The sequence below is a fragment of the Eulemur rufifrons genome, chromosome 20, assembly GCF_041146395.1.
Source record: "Eulemur rufifrons isolate Redbay chromosome 20, OSU_ERuf_1, whole genome shotgun sequence".
Taxonomy (NCBI): Eukaryota; Metazoa; Chordata; class Mammalia; order Primates; family Lemuridae; genus Eulemur; species Eulemur rufifrons.
This window is the reverse complement of record NC_091002.1, coordinates 23296127-23311091: the sequence shown is the minus strand read 5'-3', so window position 1 is coordinate 23311091 and position 14965 is coordinate 23296127. Positions and strand designations below refer to the sequence as shown.

Genomic DNA, 14965 nt, shown 5'->3' with positions numbered 1-14965 from the left:
GAGACAGACAAGTTTCCCATTAGTTTCCCTATGTTAAAGAGTGACATTTTCCTAATTTACCTTTCACTGAAAATTCTGGCTTCATGAGGAATTCTGAACTCTAACTTCCTTCTTCATGTGGACCCAAGATAAGGCTTCATCTTTTACCCCTTCCTGGCTACTAAAACCCAAATCCCTTGGCCCCTGTGGAATCTCAATTACTTACTGCTGTTTAAATTTTCATCCTTGACTTCTTTTTTACCCTGAGGAGTTCTCTTGCTTTCTTTCTTACCTCCCTATTCCTCTGCTTTCTTATGGGCTCAGCTATATAAGTTATTTATTTATTTTTAGAAATGGGGTCTCACTAGCCCCACCTCCCACCTCAGCCTCCCAAGTAGTTGAGACTATAGGTGTGAGTCATCGAGCCTGGCTCTAAATGTTATTGTGTTTTATCTAGCATTTTTAGGTGTTTTGTAGTTAGGTAAATGTTTGTCTGTTGAAATTGGATTTATTTCTGAGGAATCCCACTCAATTTTTCAAAGATGGTAGTTAGACAGTAAGAAAGTTCTCATGAGATAAGAAACAGGTTTTCTTGGTCCACAGTGAGCTTCCTATTCCCAGAAATTTTCAAGTATATGCTGACTACATGCTCAGTAGTGACACTACAACATGCATTCCAGTACTAGATGGGGATCTGGACTAGATCTCTGGTTCTCACCTAGGGTCAATTTTGCCCCCAGGTGACATCTTCTAATGTCTGGAGACATTTTCAGTTGGTACAACTGCAGGGAAGGGGTAAGAGTGCTACTGGCATCTGGTGGGTAGAGGACAAGGATGCTACTAAACATCCCACAATGCACAGGATAGCCCCCCACAGCAGCAAAGAATTATCAGCCCAAAACATCAACAGTGTTGAGGTTGAGAAACCCTAATTAAATTACTACTACAGTATCCCCACAAATCTTGGGATTCTATAAAGCTATGAAAAAAATAGGCTACAGATGTAGTTTTAGTTGCAAAAGACTTTTTGATTAGCTCTTTCTGTTGCCAATGCTAAGAAAGTAATGCTAAGAGTAATTGATAAACCAAGATATCTAGATACACAATTCCAAAGTCATTTATTGTTTTAGAAGGGACTTAAGGTATCTTAACCTAGAAATATTTATCTGTTTAGTTTAACCTAATATCAAATTTTGTTTGCATCCTTTAAGTCCCAATAAACAACAGAGAAAAACAATCCTAAAATATGCTTGGCAGTAAAGAAAGACACCTGGGGGTTAAAATGGTACTGGGACTATAGATCATTACTAACTGATTATTCCTGAAACTAGATACTGTATATATTATCACAGTGTCCTTCATTAAATACCAATCTAACTTGATTTCAACCTAAAGCTTCTAAGTGTCCTATGTTGATAATTAACTACAGAACTATAATTTATACTCACTTCCTAGAGATGCTTAGTAAATATCCTTGCTATTTGCCAGACACTAACCTAAGAGAGTGGTGATTAGGGTGTTGATATGGATATGGATTCCAATAAATGGAATCTTAAAATTTTAAACCTGGAAGGGATCTATAGCATTGTTTCCAGGACACATTAAAGATGTTTCCCAGCAACTAAGGCCAGTAAATAAGTCCTCTGGCCAGGAGTTGAGACTAGAACCCAGATTTCCTGATGCTCATCTCAGGTCCATTCATTCTTTCGTTAACTATATGTAACTTGGCTAGGCTCTTCTCACTCTGCTTCTGGCCCCTAGCGCTGGTCCTTCCAGTAACGGCAACAGCGTCACCTATAATCTCTCATCAAGCTGCCTTAACACCAAATGCTTAGACTTCTATGGGTAAAAAAAAGGTATCGGGTTGAGTATTTTAATCTACTATATGGTATTCCACAACAGCCCAATAGCAGAGGTCCTGATGTATATTTAACAGGAACTCAGAAAATGTTTGGTACACTGCTCAGGGCTCATTCACCTTTAAGCATGAGCGCAAAAGACTATAGGCATTATTGTCTCTCTTTTTTTTTTTTTTTTTTTTTTGAGACAGGGTCTTGCTCTGTCTCCCAAGCTGGAATGCAGTGACATCATCACACCTCACTGCAACCTCAAACTCCTGGGCTTGAGCAATCCTCCTGCTTCAGCCTCCCAAGTAACTGGGACCACCAGCTCACACCACCATACCTGGCCTATCTTGCTCAGGCTGGTCTCAAACACCTGGCCTCAAGCGATCCTCCCTCCTTGGCCTCCCAAAGTGCTAGGATCACAGGCATGAGCCACCACCCCCGGCCTAGTATCTCATTTTACAGGTGAAGATATTGTTGCTCAGGGAGATGCAGTAACTAGTTTGAGGTAACTAGTAAATGGCAATGCTGAAATAAAAACCTACTTCCAATTCTGTGACCAAATCATCAGTTACAGTTCAGAACAGGAGCTTATAAACTGAGCTCCTCTATCTTGCTGCATTTCTTCAAGGGCTACTGTGGTAAGTAGGGAGGGGAATGACTGGGTACAGTCTCAGGCTTTATTTGAATAAAGGGTCCTACAGCTGAAAAAATTAAAAAAGCCACTAATATATTGTTAATTTCTGGAGAATGGAAATAAAAAACGAAAACCAAACCAAAAAAAAAAAAAAAAAAAGCCACTAATATAGTGGGAAGAGCACTGAACTGGGAGTTAGAAGATCCGTGACACTGGCCTGTTGCTCCCTGACTCTGGGTAATTCACTCCCTTTCTGTGAGTTCCACGGCTTCCTCAGCTTTAAATGAGAGCCAACTCAATTCTAATATTCTGAGTTTCACAGAATACTGAGTTCAATCTGATGAGGAAATTTTAGGATTACTAGAAAAGGAAGCAAACAATTTATAACTCTCTCAGATCCTAAATACATAAAAACAAGTATTTTCCCACATATATCTACAAATTCCACATATGCACACAAGAACTCTCATAGATTCTCAGCTTCAGAGAAAGTGGGAGTTGGAAAGCTACATTCTCTACTATACTATAAACATCCTGAGGATGGAAAATGTTTTATTCATTTCTATTTCTAATACTTTCCTGTTGTTCTGTCATACAACATGAACTCAATAAATGTTTGCTGCATGGCTCTGTGTTCATCAGCCTTTAAATATGAGACCAGAAGATTGCAAAGATGCTTCATGCTATGACCATAGACTCCTGGGAGTGACTCATGTCTCGCTTTCTTTTTTATTTTATTTTTTTAGAGACAGGGTCTAGCTGTTGCCCAGGCTGGAGTGCAATGATCCAATTGTAGCTCACTCTAACCTTGAATTCCTAAGCTCAAGTGAACCCTCCTGCCTCAACCTCTCAAGTAGCTGGGACTAAGGCATGCACCACCACACCTGACTAATTTTTAAAAAAGGTTTTGTAGAGATTGGGTATCTCTATGTTGTTCAGGGTGGTCTTGAACTCCTGGTCTCAAGCAATCCTCCTGCCTCTGTCTCTCAAAGTGCCAGGATTATAGGCGTGAGCCACTTGCAACCAGAGATGTGGGTATGGTATGAGCCACCACCTAACTTGCAGGACTCAAAGGACCACATGTCAACAAACAAAGCTAAAAAAGGAAACTAGTAAAATGTCATACAATGAGTGAAAGGTCTCACCTGGACCACCTGCCATAGGAAATCCCGCCTCCATCCTAACTGAACTTCCGGCTCCCATAGGTCCATTCATTCTCACATCTTGGCTTCGGTTCTGAGCCAAAGCCAGGTTGATAGCACCTTCCCCTGAAAATGATAGTCAAGTTATTAAAAGGAAATCATCAGAATAAGATGCAAATTTTGTAAACAACAGGTACAAAGTGCTTTAGTTTTCTGTGTTTTTGAAGAATTATGGTTAATATACCACCACAAAAATGGTGAGTTCAATATTACATGGGTTTTTCTTTAACCCATCTGAGCAGGTTTACTTAAAATGGAGCACAAGAGATTATAACTAATTCTTACTTGTAATACGGCAGAAAGGCAATTATTAAGGATGCTTAGTGTCAATAGAGAGCCCGGAACTCTGAATATTTTTCAACCAGCTCACTAATTGTGTGTGTGCGTATGTGTATGTATGAAGGAAGAAAATGTTCTCAGAAAGTCAAAATCCTAGACTTTCTTTTAGGAATTTATGACCAGAAGGCAGAGACATGAATAGGTTTAATGGAGAAAGAACATATGATGGTGTGGGGACACTGTTAATATTTGTAAACAAAACGCCAATTTCCTTTCAGTAACTGCACTACAAACATATTTCCAGTAGAAAAAAAAAATAATGCAATGAAGAGGAGATAGGTTGCTACTAATTCACCTCTGAGACACCTAATGATAAGACCAACATTTGTATAGGGTTTATAATGCTTACAAAATTTTATCTCATTTGAGTTCCACAATAGCCTGGTAGGTAATGTCACTAGAAGTATTCCAACTATTAATAAATAGACCCTAACCTTAGAGGCAACTTAAATCTTATTTAGTTCAATGACAAAAGGGTCTCTGAAATGAGATTCAGAATGCTTCGCGCACTAAATCCAAATTCTTGACTATTGCTACTATGGAAGACAGCATCATGTTGTGGACAGTTAAAATACAGCTGAGGAGTTGAAAGGCTGCGCTCACTCAAGTCCTTCCATAGTGGAGGGTTCTGGTTTATAGTGAGGTGGTAAAGCAGAAACTTAATGAGGCACAACAGTTTCTCTGTCCTGTCACTGATCTAGGTCAGCTTTCTGTATGTATTCTAACCAGAGAGGTTGGCTGGTTATAGGGAACAAACATCCTACCAGTAAGGGTCCAATCACTGGGGGCCGCAAGATGTTTGCCAATAGGAGCCAGGCATGAAAGAGAATACAGGTCTTGGGGTTTTCCACCAAAGGGAAGGAACTATTAATATACCAGACTTGCTAAGACATTCTAAGCCCAGAGCGTTGTTCTTGAAACAGACATAAGATCATGTAACTCCTCTGCTTAAAACTGCTCCACTGCTTCCCACTATTTTAGAAATAAAAGCCAAACTTCTTAACAGGCTACATAAGACCTCAAATTATCTATTTATCAGAGTGCTGTTCAACAAAAATACAAAATGAGCCACACATGTAATTTAAAATTTTCTAGAAGAGTAAAAACATAAAAAGAAACAGATGAAATTAATTATATATACTTTATTTAACCCAATACATCCAATGTATTATTTCAACATGTATAATAATATAAAATTAATGAGATATTTTACATTCTCCTTGTGGGGTGCTAAGTCTTCAAAATTCAATATGTATTATATACTTACAGCATATGTCAGTTTGGACTAGCCACATTTTCAGTACTCAACAGCCACATACAGCTTGTGGCTACCATACTGGACAGCTCAAAGATCTAGCCCTTGCCCACCTCTCTAACCTCACCTCATGATATTTTTCTCCTTCAATGACAAGGATTCACACCCAGTCTCATTTTTTAGTTTCTTAGGCACACAAAGCTGCTTTTCACCTCAAGGCCTTTGCATGTGTTCCCTCAGTCTAGAACAGTTCTCTGCACTCTTCACATAGCCAGCTTCTCAATTTTTCATATAATCTTAAATGTCCCATGCCCAAAAAGGCCTTCACCAACCATCTTGCCCAAGGTTAGGTAACCTTTATCAGAATATCTTGTTATTTCTTCAGAGCACAGCCCATGTAATTATTCATTCACTTGTTTTCTTGTCTGCCTCCCCCATCTCTATACAAGGGTAATCATAAGTCTGCCCTAGTTCCTTTACATCTATTTGTCCCAGCATAATTATTAATAGTATCCCATTTCACTCTCAAAAGTGTCCTGATTTAGACGATAAATTATATAGTCACCCTAACTATATCCTTTATATGTAAAACAGTGCCTGTTACATGGTAGGTGCTCATTAGCTATTTACGGAATATGTGATAGTCATCTTATCATAACCTTACAAACAATTATAGGCATTATCTATATGATAAATGCATTCCTGGAAAACCTTACATTCTATCAAATCTCACATTGACAATAAGAGTCTTGGGGCAAACTCAAAATGTGCAAGGCTTTGTAACCAGAGCTCTAATAAAAACAATAATTGAAGGAGACAATACCCAGAAACAATGGAGTGGAAATGCCTGGTTCAAGGCGCAGACGCAGTGGAGCTCTGACCCACTTAATGGGGCTGCCATTAAAGTGGGCACTGAAGGAAGTGCAACCTGTCATGAGCTGAGAGCCATGCAAGGCTGAGGGGTGCACGTTTGGGGAAGGCACCTGAATGTAAGTTCTCATTCTTAATTTTTTTTTAAATAGAGCTCAAAGGACTCCCACCTATGCGACAGCTGAGCTAAAGGCTTTTTTTCTTGTTGATAATTATAATTCTCTTTCCACTATTCAAGCTATTCTTGCCTAGGAAAAAAATCACACATGAATAAACACAATTTCCATATTATACTGTTATCAGTCCTCTATTTGCCAATTGCATATATGCTAATTGGTATCAAAGAAACACATCTAGAGAACACTATTGGCTCCCAAACTTGCCAACTGCGAGTTCACAAACTTAAGTCCTTTGGGCCAAATCCAGCCCACTGCCTGTTTATTTCAATAAAGTGTTATTTGAACCCAGCCACATTCACTCATTTACATATTACCTATGGCTGGTTTTGCCCTACAAAGGCAGAGTACTTGTGACAGAGATTTTACGGACTGCAAAGCCAAAAATATTTATTCCTGGCCCTTTACTGAAAAATTTTGCTGACTTCTGCTTTAGATCACCATGAATTTACAGAGGGATCACAAAATGTCCTTTAGAAAGATGCCTCCCAAGCTCCCTGGCCAAAACTCAAAAAAGGAAGGGTACAGAGAGTATTCTTCAATGGAGAATGGACTACTGGGGGAACAACCTGTCCCTCAATCCTTGCAGCAGACACCACAACAGTGGCAGCACTTCCTCTTCACAACTTACAAAGTCATCACCAGTTTCACAAAAGCAAAAGCTGCTGCCACCCTTTTCACTCCTGCCTGAATTCTCAGGAGTATGGAAAGAGAGAAAAGGAGATCACCTGGGACACGTATGTAGCCTAAAAGCTAAAGAACCCTTTCTGTATTGTGATAATCACTGTCATATGTGAATTTCATAATTCCTTAAAATATATTATCTATTTGCTTTCTTAGTCATACTTATGTTTGAATTAATGGCCATAATATTAAAGGGGAGACAGCATTTTATCCCTTTAAGAACCTGTAGAAAATAGGTCTGATTCAGAGATGAAACTGGTATTTCCTTCCCCAGTGGAATACACTACCAATTAAGGTTCCAAAGTCTGTAACTCAGCCAAATAGGTAACAGAGACTATAAAACATTTGGGATTTTTAAGAAACCACGTTAAGTGTTTCATAAAATATAAACAGCCTATATATTGTTATTTTATCCAATGGTTTTTCGACTTCTCTTCCCAAGTCATCCTATAGATTGCTGTGATTTAATTTTACTTTTCTGGATCCTTTTAGATAATCCAATATTTTTCATAATAAACTGGTTATTCTTTAAGTCACTATTCCCTTATTTATCAAATGATGGCATATATCCCATTTCTCAATCTGTATATAACTCTCTCTAAATAATCTTCATTTGTTGGTATTGGCCCTTCTGGGGTATAGCAACCTACAATGCTAGACTGCACAAAATGTGTCTCACTCTTATATACAAAATGATGACCTCGGCTGCTGAGGTTTTATGGAGCATTTAGGTTCTAAGTAAGCATGGGGTCAGGAAGGCTTGGTCCAATAGTGAAAGGGAAGGCTGGCATCACTGGTTGCCACCTTGTTGTGGCCACACAGAAGGGGAAAAGATGGTTCTAGTTTCACTGGACTCCCAAAATACTCCCCACACTTGGTACTTACATCTCTCACAGGTTTGTCTTCCTTACAAAGGTCATGAGCTCTTCTGAGTTCATAACGGTAAGTACCATATTTTATTTACCATTATATTCCAAGTGCTAAAGCTTATAGTCTATGGGGTAATAAAACAATAATCAAATAATTGCTCTAAGGAAGTGTAAGATAAATGATCTGAGGGAAGGAAACAGACTTTTGTGAGAACATGTAACAAAGAACTGTAACTTAGCCAAGGAGTTCAGAAAATATATTGTCAAGATTTAAGCTGATACTTGGAGGCTCAGTAGGCATTAACTAGGGGAAAAGGGAACTGTAGGGGACAGGATTTCATACAGAAAAGACATCAATGCAAAGGACCTGTGCCAGGAGGAAGAATTGTGTGTTCAAGGAAACAAAAGAAAGTTGGAGAGGCTGGAACACAGAAAGCAAAATAAGGCTGGGTGAGGAAGGTAGAAGTCAGACGATGCAAGGCCTGAGATCATGGTAAGGAGTTTGGTGTTCACTCTTTGAACAATAGCAAGGGATAGCAGGGCTTTAAGCTGTATGTGCATCCTATTTTCATTTTGAAAAGGATTACTCTGGTGAAAATATTTTACTAAATGTCCATCAATGGATGAATGGATAAAGAAATTGTGCTGCATATACACAATGGATTATATACCCATAAAAAAGAATGAAATCCTGCCATTTGCACAACATGGATGGAACTGGAGAACATTATGTTGAGATAAGCCAAGCACAGAAAGACAAATCTCACATGTTTTCACTCATATGTGGGAGCTAAATATTAAAAACAATTGATCTCCTGGAGACAGAGAGTAGAATCATGGTTACCAGGGGCCGGGAAGAATAGCAAGGAGTGACGATAAAGTGGGGATGGTTAATGGGTGCAAAAATATAGACAGAATAAACAATATTTGATAGCACAACAAAGTGACTATAATCAAAATAAGCTAGCATATACTTTAAAATAACTAAAAAAGTGGAACCGGAATGTTCCTAGCACAAAGAAATGATAAATGCCTGACATAAAGGATACCCTAATTACCCCGATTTAATTCACATTGTATGCCTGTATCCAAACATCACATGTATTCTATAAATATATACAACTATTATGTACCCATAATAAGTAAAAAGAAAAAAATATTTGAAAAATGAACTTTGCTACCCAAGGACTGTTCAGGACCTCCCAATCTGTTAGATGAATAAAGAAAATACTAAAGTTTATTTGGTAGAAGGAAGCAATTGAAATTGGATTTTTTTTTTTTTTTTTTGAGACAGTGTCTCACTCTGGCGCCTGGACTAGAGTATAGTGGCCTCATCATATCTCACTGCAACCTCAAACTCCTAAGCTCAAGCAATCCTCCTGCCTCAGCTTCCTGAGTAGCTGGGACTACAGGCGTGGACCAACATGCCCAGCTACTTTCTCTATTCTTTATAGAGACGGGGTCTTGCTCTTGCTCAGGCTGGTCTCAAACTCCTGGCCTTAAGCAATCCTCCCGTCTTGACCTCCCAAAGTACTAGGATTACAGGCATGAGCCACCCAGCCTGGCCATGAAATTAGATATTCTTTAAGCTGGGCAAGGTGGCATGCACCTGTAGTCCGAGCTACTCAGGAGGCTGAGGTGGGAGGATCACTTGAGCCCAGGAGTTCAAGTCTTAGCCGGGGCAACATAGCGGGACACTATCTCTTAAAAAAACAAAACAACACAACTAAGCTAAATTAGAAAAAAAAAAAAAACAACCACTAAGCTATGAAAACAAACACACACACTCATACCAATTCCTGGTCAGGATGTAAACAAAATCTAAAGTCTGAAAGACTGCAGTCCAACGCTATGGATACTAAAGACCATTAGGACACAGCAATAACCTCAAACCCTCTTTTATCCTAAGGTGCTGCAATGTGAAATACAGGTTACATAAGTTACTTGACATTCTGAAACGTAAGAGCAGAGGAACAAACAAACCAGCATAGAAAATCATGCTATATTCTACTGTTGTAATGATTTTGGTCCAGATGGGCACATGGCAAAGTGAAAGACCTTCAATCTGAACGGAGAGAATCCCTAGGTCCCGAAGCTGCTGGTTGTTGCTCTGAGCCAGGATCCGTAGCCGCTCCGCTGCTTCCCGGGGGATGTTGAATGTCACACGCACACTGTTCCAGGGCTCTACCTTCTGTACTTTTAGCTTGCTGGATTCTTGGTCATGAAAGAAAGAGAACACTATTAGTAATCTTTTGGCCACCAGAAGATGTGGAACTAAAAGACAAAACAAAACAAAACAAAAAAAAAAGGAAAAGAAGAAGGCAGAGCACCAGCTTAGAATAGCTGAGATAGCTTAGGCTTTGGAGTTAGACAGAATTCAAATCCAAACCCAGCTTTGTCACTTAGCACCTGGGTGATGACGAACAAGTTATTTAACCTTTCCGAAATTTAACTTTCTCTTCTTTAAAACTATGAAAAAACTACTTCATGAGATTGTTTGAGTACTAAATGAGATAAAACATGCAGAAAACCTAGCACGGTACCTGACACACACTACAGGCACTGAATAAACAGAAAGCAATTAAGATGGAGAAAGAAACACAAAAAAGAAGAGAGGGGGCCAGAGCGGTGGCTCACGCTTGTAATTCTAGCACTCTGGGAGGCCAAGGCAGGAGAATTGCTTGAGCTCAGGAGTTCGAGACCAGCCTCAGCAAGAGCAACACCACATCTCTACCAAAAAGAGAAAAAATTATCCGGTCGTGGTGGCACATGCCTGTAGTCCCAGCTACTCGGGAGGCTGAGGCAGGAGGATAGTTTGAGCCCAGGACTTTGAGGCTGCAGTGAGCTATGATGATGCCACTGCGTTCTACCTGGGGTGACAGAGTGAGACTGTCTCAAAAAAAAAAAAAAAAAAGAGAGAGGCAAATTTAAATTAATAGATTAATGTTTACTTCTGGACTTAGTTCAATGTATGTGAATAGAGAAGCTGAGAACACCTCAAATTTCACATAACATTCCATAAAAATTCTGGATGCAGATATGTGAACTATAGGATATTAGGGAATCCGCAGCTACAATCTAACTCATTTAAAGAAAGGGCACTAAAAAGCAAAAGAGTAGATTTACTCTTAACATTTTATAAAATGTTAAGCAATTTTATCTCTCCAAAGTAAATATTTGAATTTTAATATTCATATTTAAATATCCATTGGGCATATCTAGGCAAGATATTCAGAGAGACAGGGAGTAAACATTTCTTCCAATGTTTTGCAAATGCTTTAATTTAAGGAGGGCTTCATTAAGTCTTGATTCCTTTTTTTTTTTTTTTTTGAGACAGAGTCTTGCTCTGTTACCCGGGCTAGAGTGCCATGGCATCAGCCTAGCTCACAGCAACCTCAAACTCCGGGGCTTAAGCAATCCTTCTGCCTCAGCCTCCCAAGTAGCTGGGACTACAGGCATGCACCACCAGGACCGGCTAATTTTTTTCTATATATATTTTTAGCTGTCCAGATAATTGCTTTCTATTTTTAGTAGAGATGGGGGGGGTCTCACTCTTGCTCAGGCTGGTCTTGAACTCCTAACCTCAAGCAATCCTCCCACCTCGGCCTCCCAGAGTGCTAGGATTACAGGCGTGAGCCACCGCACCCGGCTTAAGTCTTGATTCTTTATGTCTTTTACTTTGAAAATTTTTCCTACTTTATTTTTTAGACACATGGTCTCTGTCATCCAGGATGGAGTGCAGTGGTGTGATCATAGTTCACTGTAGCCTAGAACTCTTAGGTTCAAGCAATCCTGCCTAGCTTCCCAAGTAGCTAGGACTATAGGTGTTAGCCACCATGCCTGGCTAATTTTTAAATTTTTTGCAGAGATGGGGGGGGTCTTGCCACGTTGCCCAGGCTGGTCTTGAACTCCTGGCCTCAAGCAATCCTCTCACCTTGGCCTCCCAAAGTGCTGGGATTACAGGCTTGAACCACTGTGCCTCGCCAAAATGTTTTCTACTTTAAACAAGAATAGAATTTCCACTGATGCACATCAAACTAAGGGAAAAACCAATATAAATCTGACAACTAAGTTACAGTTAGGATACGAAAACATTATATTTTAGCATTACAGCAAGCCTGAAAAGCCAATGCAAACTTTACAACATTTTTAAAAAAAGATACAAATGTTAACCTAAAACTATAAAACTCTTAGAAGAAAACATAGGGCAAAAGCTTCGTGACACTGGACTTGGCAGTGATTTCTTGGATATGACACAGGTAACAACAGAAAAAAACAGAAAAATTAGACTTCAAGAAAATTTACAAATTTTGTGCATCAAAAGACACTATCAACAAGGCCAGGCTCGGTGGCTCACAACGTAATCCTAGCACTCTGGAAGGTCAAGGCAGGAGGATTGTTTGAGGCCAAGAGTTCGAGACTAGGTTGAGCAAGAGTGAGACCCCGTCTCTACCAAAAAGAGAAAAATTAGTTGGGCATGGTAGCACACGCCTGTAGTCCCAGCTACTCAGGAAGCTGAGGCAGGAGGATCCCTTGAGCCCAGGAGTTTGAGGTTGCAGTGAGCTATGATGACACCACTGCACTCTGAACAAGACCCTGTCTCAAAAAAAAAAAAAAAAAAAAAAAAGACTATCAACAGATTAAAAAAGCAATCCTCAGAAGGGAGAAAATATTTGCAAACTGTAATATCTAATAAAGGATTAATATCCAGAATATTTATAGAACTCCTAAAACTCAAAAACAAAAACTCAAATGGGCAAAGAACTTGAATAGACATTTCTCAAAAGAAGATATTCAAATGGCCAATAAGCACATGAAAACATGCTCAACATCATTAATCCTCAGAGAAATGCAAATCAAAACTATAAGATACCAACCTCACACCATTATAACAGCTACTATTAAAAAAAAAAAAAAAAACCCCAAAACAAATGTTGGTGAGGATATGGAAAAATTGGAACCCTTGTGCACTATTGGTGGGAATGTAAAATGGTAACAAGCTACTGTGGAAAACAGTATAGCAGTTCCTCAAAAAATTAAAAATAGAACTGCCACATGATGCAGGAATTCCACTTCTGAGTATACACCCAAATGAATTGAAAGCAGGGTCTTGAAGAGATATTTGTACACCCATGTTTATAGCACCATTATTCATAATAGCTAAAACATGGAAGCCCGGTATGGTGGCTCATGCCTGTAATTCTAGTGCTCTGGGAGGCCGAGGTGGGAGGATTTGCTTGAGGCCAGGAGTTCCAAACCCCATCTCTACTAAAGTAGAGCAAGAGTGAGCAAGAGTGAGACCCCATCTCTACTAAAAATAGAAAAAATAAGCAAGGCGTGGTGGCATGGGCCTGTAGTCCCAGCTACTCAGGAGACTGAGGCAGGAAGATCACTTGAGTCCAGAAGTTCAAGGTTGCAGTGGGCTATGATCGCGCCACTGCACTCCAGCCTGGACGACAGACCGAGACATTATCTCTAAAAAACCCAACAGAAACTATGCATTGAATGTTAACTTATCCAGACATGGAATTCACTTGTTCTAATCTGAAAAAAAGAGACTACTTGTTAAGAGCAATGAGGTAACACAACCATAGGAATTTATTTATTTATTATTTAATTTTTTTTAAGAGATAGAGTCTTGCTCTGTCACCCAGGCTGGAGTACAGTGTTGTGATTACAGCTCACTGCTGCCTCCAAATCTTGGGCTCAAGCAATCCTCCTGCCTCAGCCTCCTGAGTAGCTGGGATTACAGGTGACAGCCACCTCAGCTGGGTAATCATAGGAATTTAGAAAGGATTAGACAATATTTAGTCTGAGCCTATTGTATAGACAAGGAAATTGAGACCCAGAATGGCTAAGTGATTTGCCCAGAATCCTGCGGCTACCTAGCACCAGAGATGGCATGAAAATACACCTTTGATTCTCCGGGCAATTTCCTACTCATGACTCCAAACAACAAATGGCAGGTAGTTGGGATCCTGGTTCCACTGAGAGTAGACAATGTAGGGTTTCTTCCCAATCTGAAGAGCAGTATAATCTTGCATACGTTTTATACAAACATCAGATTTGCTTAAGGTATTATTACTTGTGATATGGTTGCAGGAAAATCCTTATTCATAAAATAGTCACATTTTATCACAAGCTTTTGTAACTTCCACCATGTTTGAGAAGATCTGACTTACAATATTTTTTGGACCAAGAATATAATCTGATAGAACCATAAAATGAGATTTGGTAATTTATTTAAAAGCTACAAATAAACTGCTTTAGTAATATATAAACAAAAAAATGTGAGTAATTAATTAAGAGCAATGAACAATTTCAGGCCCAGATAGGCCCTTATAATATCATATATTACAACTATGATTATGGTTACAATAATGGTTATAACTACAACATGAAAAATTATCGAATACTATGTATGCTAAATAATCCATAACTATAAAGAATCTTGTATAACACAGTAAAAAACTCTTGGAAAAAATCAGCTTCCCTCTAGACATCAAATTTCAAAGGAAAAGGAAAAAAAAACAAAACCTAAAAAAAGCTAATTAGCACTTGGTCAAATTAGGATTTGTAATAAAAGGATAAAATCCAGGCTTTTCACGAATCTGAAGGGATTAGATAATTGTGCTAACCAGAGAAGACGGAGAACATCTAAATCAAGGTTCAAAAACACAAATGCCCACGAGACTCAGACAGGTAATCTATAATATAAATGTGTGAAGAATCCAGATGGGAACTACGGTGAAGCGGGGATGCCCTCAGGAGCAGCCATGACTCAGTAACATCTGGGAAAATGGAGCTTGATGTAATCAGATCTTCCCATTTTTAAAGACAAATCCAAAAATTTGGATTTTAATGTAAAATATCTCAATTTTTAAAACACTGGCAATGAAACTTAAACATCAAAAAACAAAAAACAGGCTGGGCACGATGGCTCATGCCTGTAATCCTAGCACTCTGGGAGGCCAAGGTGGGAGGATTGCTCGAAGTCAGGAGTTCGAGACCAGCCTGAGCAAGAGTGAGACCCCCCGTCTCTACTAAAAAAAAAAAAAAGAAAGAAATTAGCTGGACAACTAAAAATATATAGAAAAAATTAGCCAGGCA

The 14965-nt window shown here is 39.1% G+C and overlaps 1 protein-coding gene across 6 annotated transcripts in view; it reads right to left on the bottom strand.

The window, feature by feature from the left end:
- Positions 1-14965, bottom strand: part of NCOA6 (nuclear receptor coactivator 6) — a 98334-nt gene that overhangs the window by 44680 nt on the left and 38689 nt on the right. For all 6 annotated transcript variants that reach the window (XM_069495411.1, XM_069495405.1, XM_069495407.1 and 3 more), the window contains 2 exons: positions 9914-10069; positions 3606-3728 (listed from right to left, as the gene is read on the bottom strand). In XM_069495411.1, coding sequence (XP_069351512.1) covers positions 3606-3728; positions 9914-10069 — 279 coding nt within the window. The remainder of the gene's footprint in view (positions 1-3605; positions 3729-9913; positions 10070-14965) is intronic.